Below are 12,500 nucleotides of genomic sequence, written 5' to 3' on the forward strand. Positions count from 1 at the left end.
AGCCAAAGCCATCATTTTAGTTTTTAATAAGTCTTGGCTCGCATCCCTAACTCCTGCGATGCTGGGACTGGCTGCCGCCAGTCCCAGCAAGCATGCAAACGTGTTCCTAGACGTGGGCACTGCATGATAAGGCGGAGGCACCGCCCTCGCCCTCAGGTCCTCTGCTTTATCCCAGGTGGCATTCTTTGAATAACAGCACCACTAACTGTTTGGAGCCAAAGCGTTCACTTTGAGTCAGGTGAATGCGTTCAGTCGGCCTTCTGGTTGTCCATCGACTAAGTTAAGACTCGAGCAGCAGCGAGAGAGGCCGCCGTGCTATTACTCACAAACTGCCGCCTAAACAAGTAATAAACAACGAAATAAAAAATGTAATAACCAAAAAAAAAATACGAAATGCTCCTATTTTAAAAAATGTATTGGAGTAAAAAAGTAAAGGAGTGACACACTGACTCAAATACTGTCCAGTTTGTAAAGAGGGACTGTTTCACTTCTTCTCTTCTACTTACTGCATCCCCTCCTGTGGTTTTCTTTATCAGAATATATATATATATATATCCTCAAAGCTGTGTACGATCTTTTGAATATGGATACCATCCCTGCATAGATTGAGATCGACACAGCTGGTCTAGAATGCCACCTTTGAGTGGTTTGAGCGCCATACCTGCCCACCAATAGCAGCTCTTTCTCAGTGGCGCGGGGGCGGTGCTTCTTCCAGATGTCCATGGTGAACAGCGTGGAGCTGCTGTTAAAGATGGAGGTGAGGGACGACATCAGAGCCGCCATCATCACCGCTATCATCAACCCTCTCAGACCTGGGAACGATGCACGCGCACACACACACGCACACACACGCACACACACACACACACACACACACACTAAATATGGTAACACAATACAGAGAGATACATATGTGCATAAGAGTAGCCTGCACATGTGTCCGTCTCACCGCTGGGCATGAGCTCAATGACCATCTTGGGGAAGGCGATGTTGGAGCAGCCCACCTCGGCTCCACACACACGCACACACTCCTCAGGGTCCACACAGCCCACGGTGTCTGCAGCACGGAGACAAAGACACAAGTTGGAGGAAGTTATTCCATAGAATTTGTTAGGATACACATTTTAATCCATGATTTAATAGTCATTATATAATAATTACAACTTTTGTATTAGATAGTTTACACACTACTATACAGCAACTACACACACGCACGCACACACGCGCACACAGACACACACACACACACACACACACACATACACACACAAACACACGTACACATATGATCGTCACAGTCATAATCAATGAGCAACAGTAATTCCATAATAATAGGATAATAGTTGTAATCCATGACATTTTGTTAAAGAAAGTAATTCCATATAATTAGTTAGGATACACATTTAAATCCATGCTTATTTTACAGTAAGTCATTATATAATTATTATAACTTTTATATAAGTAAGTAACAAAGGACATTCATTCTCATTCAGGTCTGATGAGCGGAATGGGAGGAGTGTTCACTTTCTCACAATACCGGACACTCCGCCTTTAAACTCGCATACGGGCTTCCGTTGCCGAATTCCAGGGTCACGCTTTGCCTGCCAGACATTGCTGCCAGCGCTGTCTGGACTTTTGGGTCAGATCCGGGTAAAAAAACAACTCAGACTTTCGAAAAACAACAGAATGGATTTCGGTGATAAAGTCGATGGAATACTAACTAGGAAGACCGCTTTTTACTGAATGGACAGGACTGGTCGGTCGGTCGGCAGACTGAAAGACCGGTCTGAGCTTACCGTTTTAATTAGAAACTCAACCCAAAAAGTAGGACGTCAGCGCTAAAGTTTTACTGGGTCACGGGAATGGGCACATTGAACGCCCGTGACTTCCCTAAAAAGTAAGTTCCTCTATCCTCTGACTCACAAACAGACCGAGAAGCGCTCGGCGTTTGTGTTAGTCACGGGCCACGTCTCGGAGCGGTACCTGAGGCGCCCCGCGGCTGGCTGTCAGGTGATAGGAGTGGCGCTGGGTGGGACCGCTTTGTTCTGCCCTTACCTGCGGACGCGTGCTCGTTTGTGTGCACGTTGTTTTTTTGCTGAGAACTTCTTGCGGGAGTCTCCGCTGTAACAGACACCGACTGTCCCACAAAGGCAGCGTTAACGCGGGGTTAGAAAGGATCGGGGGGAGTCGCCCGGCCAGGAACAAAAACTCGCCATGTGGAATAACGTAACGTGAATCTACATCATGAACCTGGATTAATGGGAGCCGATAAAGGTTTTATCCCGGTGTTTATTGCACATTTATTGACATTGGGTCACGGATAGATATTAATCAATTGTGAATTGAACCGCTCGGGTGCTCGGTTGTCATGGCGTTGTCACAGGTCCAGTGTCTGGACAGCCAGAACGTAAACTCGCGCGTCAGCGAGAGCAAGCCGGAGTTCTTCTACAGCGAGGACCAGAGACTGGCGCTGGAAGCCCTCATCTCCTCGGGCCGAGATGGTTTCATGGACTCCATCCACAAGAAGGGCATCCGGGAGTTCCTCTCAGAGCCGGAGCTCGACTGGCTCGCGCGCACAGCCGAGGCCTACCGTCCCGGGTTCGAGCATCCCCTGCAAAAGGGCGAGGTGGCCGCCGGACCGGGGAACGTCACCCCGGCGTCCGTGGACGACGCGCTATCTCTGCAGTACTGGCCGGACCTGTCCGAGGCCTCGGTGGCCGAGCTGGATCTGGGCTGGCCCGATTCGATCAACTACCGTGGGATCACGCGCGTGGCCGTGCACACGCAACCCCCGATCGAGGGACACACGCACATCAAGGAGGTGGTGCGCAAAACGATTGCAGCGGCCTCGAAGGTATGCACGCTGCACGCGCAACAAGTCAGATAAGATAACATTATTGTTATGCAATTAAAAGCGTGAAGTTAAGCGTCTTGACCTCATCTTACATTAATATCCCTAGTTATTGTTGGCTTTTACTCACATCATCATCAACTCTTAAAAGTATTGGTCAATTGTGGCAATTTTCTTTTTGAACTGTGCAGAAATCTTCTGCGGGGGGGGGGGGGGGGGTACATTGACAGGGTATCCCTGCTATTCCTGTTTAACGTCCTCAATAGGTCTACATGCGCTAGACCAACAGTACGCAAGGTTCAAACAAAACCTGCTTTGGTTTGTTCCCTGCTAAAAGCACTCTGCAAGCCAACACCAGCCAGAGAGTCCATGAAAAGCGTCCTTTATACAAGAAAGAAACATGACCACGTCTTATCACTTCAGATCGGTGTTATGTGCCCTCCCTTCATTCTAACCAAGAGGAACCAACAATGGACCAGGCACATTGTAGCACCTACAATGCCCCTCCTGTAGCTAGGCTCTAACACACTCACTGATCAACCAGAAGCTTCCGGCTCCTTTGCTGCTCGACATGCAGGCCGGAGTGCCAGGAGTGTTTAATGAGTGTCCCTCCGTCACCCTAGGCACACAGCTTTCCCTTAACACCCTCCCCCCCCCCCCCCCCCCTCCACTCTCTTGTCTCAGCAGCCCACAAAGCACACTGCTGTTCGCGGCAGTGTGTCGTATTTTTGACAGAACAGTTATTCATGGTGCACCGTGCATAATTGTCTTGGAAGACCAGTCATTTGTTACTCAGACCCGGCAGGCGATCAGACTTAGATTCCAGTGGTTATAATACAGTTTAATTCAACTTCAGCTATGAAGCTGAACTATGTTAGAACTAGTACAGTTGAATTGCAGTGATTGATTATTACAGTACTGCATCGATAGCTTAGTCGCTGATGCAGGTTATTGTCCCCGGCGTCTGGCCTGGTTTATGTCTTGCTTCTTCCTCTCTGCCTGATTTGCTGAATTTTTTATTGTGTTGCACTGTATGCTGCTGGCCAGCATCATACTGTTGCACAATTTTAATAATTGTGCATTTAATTGTATTGGTGGAAGTGCATCCCCAACTCATACGCCCGAAAGTCTAGCGGTAGCAGCAGCAGTTGCAATTTTCCTGATATGCTATTTGCTTGTGTGTGTGTTTGCGTTTCTATGTGTGTGTCCAGGTGATTGCTGTGGTGATGGATGCGTTCACAGACGTGGATATCTTCCGGGACATGTTGGACGCCAGCTTCAAGCGTAAAATCCCTGTTTACATCATCATCGACCACGCAGCCGTGCCCTGTTTCCTGGCCATGTGCAGCCGAGCTGATATGCATCGCGGGCACCTAAAGGTACACACGCACCCGCACACCCGCGCACACACACACACACACACACACACACACACAGACACACACACTAATTCAGCTGTTATTTTCCAGTGTGATTAAAGATAAATGAGAGGAAGGACCGCCCAGTTGTGAAAAACACAGCCATAATATTGTTCTCTCCAGCTCCTCTCTGAAAAAGCTGATTTTCTACTTGCAGATCAAAAAGCCTGGTTAATGTTTTTTGAGGAGGTTAAGTGGGTAAAAATAACTGTAGTTTTATCCCAAAACCATGCAATTAGTAATTTCCAGCGAGAAGTAAGCCAGAGGGCTGACTCCTGTGGATCCTTCCATTTTACAGTTTACATCTTCATTAAATGTATATTTAGCAGACGCTTTCACCAAAAGCGACTTACATTAAGTACATTTGTCAGAAGAATCTGTCAGTACAGTAAGGATGTTCATAGAACAAGTGTCAAGCACCTACGATTTCTAGGTTAACTCATTCCCCGTATTCAAACACCAGTGCCAGGACCTACAAACATAAAATAAGTGCGTACAATAAGTGGCAGGACGTACAAACATACAATACGTGTGTGAGAGGGGTGTTTTTAGGAGAGTCAGGGAGGGGGAAGGGGGGTAAGGAGAGAGGCTATGCAGTCCTCATGTACCTGAAGTGAACCTTCCTGTATCAACCCCTATCATCTGGTTCACAGTGAAGTTTAGTGGATTAAGGCCCACATAAGGCTGTTGATTGTTTACAATGCAGAAAATTGGACATTATCGCATCAACATGCTCCCACACATTCACAGACACACACAGATGAGATGCTGAGATTTCCTTTTAATCTCTTTCACATTTCCCGTCTAATCCCAAAGTCTAAACCCAGTCATTCTCTTCCCCCTCGTCTCTCTGCGGAGGCCCCATTAGCATTGGGGGAAATAACTTTTCCCCCACGCAATAATGCAGCTTATACGCCACACCTTGATCACAAGGCAAAAGACAAATACCACAGGGTGTGTCGGGCCCACATAAGCACACACAGGTCGTCAACGTGTTTAAGCCTGCGTGATCGCTCAACAGGGGGGTATTGTAGCAGCTGGGTTGTTGACAAAGAAGTGTATTCATTCTCCTAATTTAGGATTCACGCTTTTTATTGACATTAACAGAAACTCCTTTCTTTCTGCATTCGTGTGTGTCTGTGTCTTTGTATGTGTGTGTGTGTGTGTTTGTGTCTGTGTGTGTGTGTTTGTGTGTGTCTGTGTGTGTGTTTGCGCACCGGTGTCTGTTTGTGTGAGTGTGTGTATGTTCGTATGTGTGTATGTGTGTTTGTGTCTGTGTGTGTCTGTGTGTGTGTGTTTGCGCGTGGGTGTCTGTTTGTGTGTGTGTGTGTATGTTTGTATGTGTGTATGTGTGTTTGTGTGTGTGTGTTTGCGTGTGTGTGTGTGTGTGTGTGTGTACGTATGGGTGTCTCTGCGTTCCCGTGTGTGTGTCTGTGTGTGTGTGTCTCTTTGCAGAACCTGCGTGTGCGTAGCTGTGGCGGCGTGGAGTTCCACACCCGCGTGGCCCAGAAGGTGTGCGGCTCTCTGAACCAGCGTTTCCTCCTGGTGGACGGAGACAGAGCCATCTCGGGCTCCTACAGGTGGGTTCACCCAGTCCTGCTGCCTGGGTACCGTCCACCACGGAACTCTGTTTGTTTTGTACGATTTAAGTGCAGAAGGAATTCCTATCTGTTGATATCCAGTTCCAACTGGTTTATTAAAAGACGCCTTGTAGTGACACCCTTCTGTCATTTACTATAAATCCTTCCCTCACTCTCCCACCTACTTTCATCTTCACTTTCCTTTCTGAAAGCCACCCACAAAAGATCCTCAAAACAAGTTATATATGTCAATGATATAGTAGAACCGAGTTTCGGCACGCTTTTATAAATAATTGACTGGCCTTATTTGTTGCTACTTCTACGACGATGAAAGATTGATGGAGTCGATTGTGACTTCATCAAGTCTAATGTAATGTATATTCTTATCGCTCTTTAATGTTTAATGTGTAAAGCGATACAGAACGAGCGCTTCTAGGCACCACATGGCATGCACCTTTCCTTCATCGCACAACCAGGCCAACAAGTCCTTCAAAGGTTGGAAGGAGAATTGCCCTGTAACTTAGAATTGAGCACGGAGGGAATACATGAAGTTACAAGAGAACAATGGAGGAGAGAGCTTTGAGCGAAAGTTTAAAGGAGAATCCCAGGTAATGGAGCAGTGTAGGTACAGATGCGATTGCAATGAACAGCTTGTATAGCGTCTGGCCTGAGGTAATTTAATTAATTCAACAACATCTTAGAACCACATCAACTTCTGATCAAGTCGCATGCTACGCTTCCTTTCTGCTTGACTCTACCTCTCAAATGGATCTCTGTGATTCAGATTCTTCAGTTAATTACTACTGGTTCTTGTTATGCTGATTTCTCTGTTCAGCACTTTGTACTCCTGTTCAACAGTAAACACGCAGACATAACCAGCGCCGTATGTTGACATCCCTCTATTGTTGTTGTTGTTGTTGTTTCCCCTAGCTACACATGGCTGTCCTCCCGTCTGGACTGTAACCTCATCACCGTGATCACCGGCCAGGTGGTGGAGACTTTTGACCAGCAGTTCCGCGACCTCTATCTGACCTCCAGGGGTGTCTCCCTCAGCAAGGTCCCCTTCGGAGAGGAACCCGCCCCCGACCCGGTCCTGCACTCGGCCCCGGTACCCGTCTCCGCCGCGGTGGCCCGCAAGCTCATCAACCCCAAGTACGCCCTGGTGACCAGCGGCAAGCACGCCAGCCCCGGCTCCTCCAACCAGAACTCCAGCAACAAGACGGGCTCCAAGAACCCCTTGGGGCTGATCATGTTGAAGGGGCGCATCAGGGAGGAGGTGGAGGCCCCCCCGCTGCACCCCGGACTGGCCCACCTGGAGAAGGCCTACATGATCAACTACCTGCCCACCTGGCCCGAGCCGGACCCCCCCCGCGACGTGATCGGCTTCATCAACATCAGGGACGACAAGCGAGCCCACCAGGTGCACCTGCAGCGCTCGGAGATGTTCGAGACCAGCCAGGCCATACGCTTCAGCTCGCCCTTCGCCCCCAACCCCGAGCCCGAGCTGGTGGCCCCGGCCGTGCCCCGCACAGACTTGGGGCCATTTCAGACTTGTGACGTCCCCGCTGCCCCGACAGAGCCTAGCGTGCAGCCCGCGGCGGAGCCGACACACACCCCGCCCGAACCGGAGCCCGCCGATCAGATAGATGCCGTCGCACCCCCCCCGGCGGACAGCGTCCTGCCCCGAGGGAAGCCCCCGTCCAGGGACCCTTCGCCCCTGAAGACAGCGGAAACCGAGGGCAATTCAGACGGTTTGTCGTCGACGGAGGCCCCCGAACCGACCCCGGAGGTGCCCAGGGATGCCGCTACGGTGACGCCCCCTGTCCCGAAACCGCGGACGCTGCAGCTGGTCATAGAGCAGGCCCACCCCTCATGCAGCCAGCCCCAGATCAGCCTGGTGAGGAAGATCCACATACCGGAGATTGACGCGCAGCAAGCGGCGGAGAAGTCGTCGGCGGGACCCCGCGGCCGCCTGGTGTCCCACCGCGGGGACAAGGACAGCGGCGGCGGCAGCCAGGACAGCACCAAGGTAATGTGCGACGACCCAGCCACCCAGGAGAACCCCTCCAGCGTTTCCACCGCGTCGGAAGGGGAGGAGTTCTACGAGTGCAACCAGTCGGAGCCGGGCGACGGCCTGACCAACGGCGGCACCACGGGCTCCGGCCACGGCGGTCGCCTTGGCGACGGGCTCAACGTCATGGCCCGCTTCTCCCAGAGCATGCTGGACCTGCGTCCTCCCAGCAAGCAGGAGGAAGGGCGGTCCCTGATTCAGCAGTCGCAGCAGCTCCACAGGGGTTCACAGCAGTCCCCCCACAGACACATAGGGCAGGTGAGATGAGGCCGTCTGGTCCGTGTTACGAGGTCATTGATGTGGGGAGGAGCGGACGGTTATGTCTCGTCTTGCTCTTTTTGAGTAGGTTGGCCGGTAACGAGGTGAACATGAGTCATCCGCATGGCAGTGGTAAACATTATGATTGGATCGCAGGAAGGTGTAATTGTCTGTCTTTTGTAAACTGGTAATTGCGGTTCGGCTGTTACTTGAAAATGGTATGGGGGTTTTCTTTCTGCCACAAACGGACATATGTACATACGTACATGCACGCACGCAGGCAGGTGGGCAGAAAGCCACACACGCATGCACGCACAGACACACACAAATACACAGGCACACACACACCATCATCGTTTGAATTTTCATCCTAATCCTTCTCTTCCTTGTCTCGCACATACGCACATTAGTATTACATATGTATGCATGCATGCATATATGCACACACACACATACCTGGATATAGGGCTCTGCTTATCATGCCAGGGAGGATGATGAAGATGAAGGGTAGCAACTTCAGATAGCCCGCAAGGATCGACGCACCCTTCACATGGCTCATGTTCTTGGCAGACAAGGATCGTTGCACAATCACCTACACACACACAAACAAACGCACACCTTCATCCTTTAATCCTTCTCTTCCTCATCTCCACACAGTTGTTCCAGTCCTCAAGGTCACCAGGTCGGGGGCCAAAGATCATCGTGGCCAAACCAGGAAGCTACCACAGGCCGGGAAACTCCTCGGCCCGTGTGATTGGAGGGCATCGTTACTGGCAGGGTCTAGGGCAGCAGATGCATATGGACAGTGACCGCGCGCGAGCAAGCCGGTCGCCACGACGACCCAGCCCCGGCTACAGGAAGGAAGGCAACGCCGGCTCAACGGCACAGCCGACGCCTTCCAACCCCACGGGGTTTCTAGGGGTTTCCTTCTCAAAGCTGGGACACCTGAAAAACCTGAAGACGCGGGCCGGAGGGGTCCAGAAAAAGGCCTCTTATAGCTAGAACGAGGTCCAGTAGAAAGCCTCTCGTAGTTAGAGCAAGGGCCAGCTCCAGGGGACACATGATATCATCGCCGGGTTCAATCTTGGATTGAATGTGAATGAATTTGGCTTTAAGGACACGGTGAATCATTCAATATTATTACATAGGAGGATCTTATCTGTCTCTGGGCGTGTGGTTTTAAGCATGCGATGCAAACGTGTCAATAGTTACTGAACCATGACCGTGGCTGTTAACACAACCAGGAAACCTGTTTATTATTTGCTTGATGTTGATTGGTTACTGGAGCTATAGCGGCTGGGTTATTCAAACTGCCTCTGAGCACATGTTGTGTGTCGACTCGACGCATGTCCAATCACATCGAGTTGGCAGAATGAAAAAAAAAAAAACATGTTGACAGGGGGGAGGGGGACAAAGAGTGAACATACTGTACTGTAAATAAAAACATGCCATTGTTAAGCGTGCCTCTTCTTTGAAATCAAAAAATGTAAAAAAACACGCGCTGCATTTGTATAGAAAATACAAATGCAAGTTCCCACATTGCTGTCCATTCTGAACCCTGTGTGTGTGTGTGTAAGTCTATGTCTGACTGTGTCTGTGTCTCTGTGCGTGTGTACCTGGTCCGTACACCAGTACCAGGTGGCTAGTATAGTGAGCCCCAGGGTCATGCCGGGCCAGGGCAGGTCCCCGGTGGTGGCGTCCCTGAACAGGTGCATGGCGTCCTCCCGGGGCAGGTGGCAGGTGCTGTTGGGGATGATCTTGCTGGGGATGGCCAGGCTGTACACCTTCTCCAGGTTACTGTAGCCCCCGATCTCGTTAAACGCTGTGGACGACACACACACATACACACAAGTGTTCATGAGGACCATGTTTTCTTTGTGACTCATTTGATTAGCGTGAACACTGAAAAATAAGGCTACATTAATGAACCATTAATTAACATTTGTTAACACGTTTAAGTAATGCATTAATAAGCATTATTATATATCATTAGCATAGGGTAAGAGGTATGGCTAGGGTTAGTTTGTAAGGGTTAACCCTAACCCTATTAAATAGTGTATAAATGAATACCTTGGTTTGAACATTAACACCATTACTAAACAGCAACACCATTAATCAAAAATTACTAGACTAGATTACCTTACTGTTAATAAACTGTCAGTTAATAGTACACAGAAAGGAACTAAAGTTAATCAACGGTTAATTAACGGCCCCTTATTGTAAAGTGTTACACGTGATCTAATAGCTAAGGAGGATCCAAGGCTGGCCTACCAGTGATAGTGAGGATGATGGCTCCTACAAGCATGATCACTGTCTGCAGGGTGTCGGTGTAGATGACAGCCGCCAGTCCCCCTGAAGACACCACATGGGAGGAAGTGTGGAAAGGTACGCTGGAATATTACATCCACCAAAATGATGTACATCAGCATTATTTACATTAACCTATACAGATTTTACATTTTGTGTAGGTGTGTGCGTTTGCAGCCATTTGTACTTGTGCCTGCACGTGTACTTGTATTTGTACGTGGGATAAGACGTCTTTGTGTGTTTGTACGCATGCGTGTGTGCTAGTGTGCTTGCATGTGTGTGTGTGTGTATGTGTGTGTGCGTGTGTGTGATAACCCATGTGTGTTCGCGTGCATGCTTGTGTGCATTATTCCATGCATTTGTGTGTTTGTGTGTATGTACGTATGTGTGTGAGTGTGTGTATAAGTGTGTGAGTGTGTGTATGTATGCGTATGCATGTGTGTGTGTGTGTGTGTACCTGCGATAGTGTAGAGAGCCGTGACAACAAGCATGAGGATGGTAGAGAGGTAGAGGTTCCATCCCAGACACACCTGGACGAACAGAGCTCCAGAGTACAGGTCGGTCTGGAGACACACACACTCTCAGTCAGCCTCACAGGGACACAACAAACTATGACTAAACTATAACCTTTATTCAAAGATAACTGGGGCTGTTGTTCCTCTGCACTAGAAAACATGAGCAGCAGATCAATCAATGACTAAAGTGGGACATTCCCGAGCTCCAGATTTGATTAAAAAGTTGTTGCATTGCACCTGGAAAAAGGCCATGTATATGTGTGTGTGTGCGTGTGTGTGTGTGTGTGTCTGTGTGCGTGTGGGTGTGTGTGTGTCTGAGTGAGTAAAGGGGTGTGTCGGTGTGTTAAGGATGTTAGGGTGGAGTTTTGATCGCAGTATGATAGAGGCCTACCTGAACAACAGTGCCTCACCAGATACAGGCAACAAGTGGGAGCATGTAATCATTTTATACGTGGAACCCTGGGGCTTGTGCACTGTCCAGTCACTAGAGGTCTGACTGAGAATCACAGCTTTTCCTTTTCAAGTGGCCACTTGAAACACACATATTTATCTTAGCGCTGGCGTTGGGTTCATATAAAGGACTGCCCTCTGGCGAAATGGCTGCCTGCTGAGGCGTGTTACACCTGTCAAGATGGGGCCCTGGGATTTCTATGGACGATTTATCATAAGGGTACAAGTATAAATGTGTGTGTGTGTGTGTGTGTGTGTGTGTGTTTGGTGTGGGTGTGTGTGTGTGTGTGTGTGTGTGTGTGTGTGTGTTCGGTGTGTGTGTGTGTGTGTGTGAGTGTGTGTGTGTGTGTGGGGGGGCTGTACCTGTGTGTAGGCGTGTGTGCGTGTGTGCGTGTGTGTGTGTGTGTGTGTGTGTGTGTGTGTGTGTTTTGGTGTCCTACTGATATCTTGGTGAAGATGGACAGCATTAAAGACAGCACTGCCAGGTAGGTTCGGATCCTCTCTCCTCCGAAACGACGTCCCAGGTACTCTGGCATTGTTACAATCTGATCACACACATGAGCAGTGTTTGGGGCCTTTCACAAGTTTACGTTTATGTTTGTGTTCATGACTTGCCGCCCTGGTCAGTAAATTAGGACAAAGAATGATGAGAAATTCCACAATTGAGCTAAAGTAATGGCTACAGTAAAAGTGTTAGCTAAGTTATTTTGCTACATGTTAAGTGTATAAATATAGCAAACACTATATCAAGCAGTCAGACTGTGAGTATTTTATTGCAGCGTCAGCATTTAAAATAACCACATAACTCTGTGTGTGTGTGTGTGTGTGTGTGTGTGTGTGTGTGTGTGTGTGTGTGTGTGTGTGTGTGTGTTTTGTAACACCCTGTTGTGGAATTTTCATGGTGTCTAACGAGAACTGTTTCTTGGCACGACAATGGACTTGATGATTCTAACAGACTTGACGGGCACACACACGTCCACCCACACCCCTATTTTGCACGTGTGTATGTACTGTGTGTGTGTTTGCGTGTGTCCATCGGTACATATTTAC

The 12,500-nt window shown here is 49.1% G+C and overlaps 2 protein-coding genes across 2 annotated transcripts in view; one reads left to right on the top strand and one right to left on the bottom strand.

The window, feature by feature from the left end:
* The window catches only part of slc5a10 (solute carrier family 5 member 10), a gene marked incomplete at its 3' end in the record, with an annotated part of 22,089 nt that overhangs the window by 8,417 nt on the left and 1,172 nt on the right, over positions 1–12,500 (bottom strand). The window contains exons 4-10 of the mRNA XM_079729503.1: positions 11,891–11,995; positions 10,943–11,048; positions 10,450–10,530; positions 9,795–10,000; positions 8,635–8,770; positions 950–1,057; positions 662–812 (exon numbers count right to left, since the gene is read on the bottom strand). Of these exons, the coding sequence (XP_079585629.1) occupies positions 662–812; positions 950–1,057; positions 8,635–8,770; positions 9,795–10,000; positions 10,450–10,530; positions 10,943–11,048; positions 11,891–11,995 (893 nt within the window). The remainder of the gene's footprint in view (positions 1–661; positions 813–949; positions 1,058–8,634; positions 8,771–9,794; positions 10,001–10,449; positions 10,531–10,942; positions 11,049–11,890; positions 11,996–12,500) is intronic.
* Positions 1,563–9,622, top strand: LOC307070829 (protein FAM83G-like). The gene is made up of 5 exons (XM_079729502.1): positions 1,563–2,854; positions 4,063–4,230; positions 5,725–5,849; positions 6,780–8,178; positions 8,836–9,622. Exons 1-5 carry the CDS (start codon positions 2,369–2,371, stop codon positions 9,178–9,180), a joined length of 2,523 nt encoding a protein of 840 aa, XP_079585628.1. The 5' UTR covers positions 1,563–2,368; the 3' UTR covers positions 9,181–9,622.

The sequence above is a fragment of the Pollachius pollachius genome (genome assembly GCF_949987615.1).
Source record: "Pollachius pollachius genome assembly, chromosome: 2".
NCBI classification, from domain to species: Eukaryota; Metazoa; Chordata; class Actinopteri; order Gadiformes; family Gadidae; genus Pollachius; species Pollachius pollachius.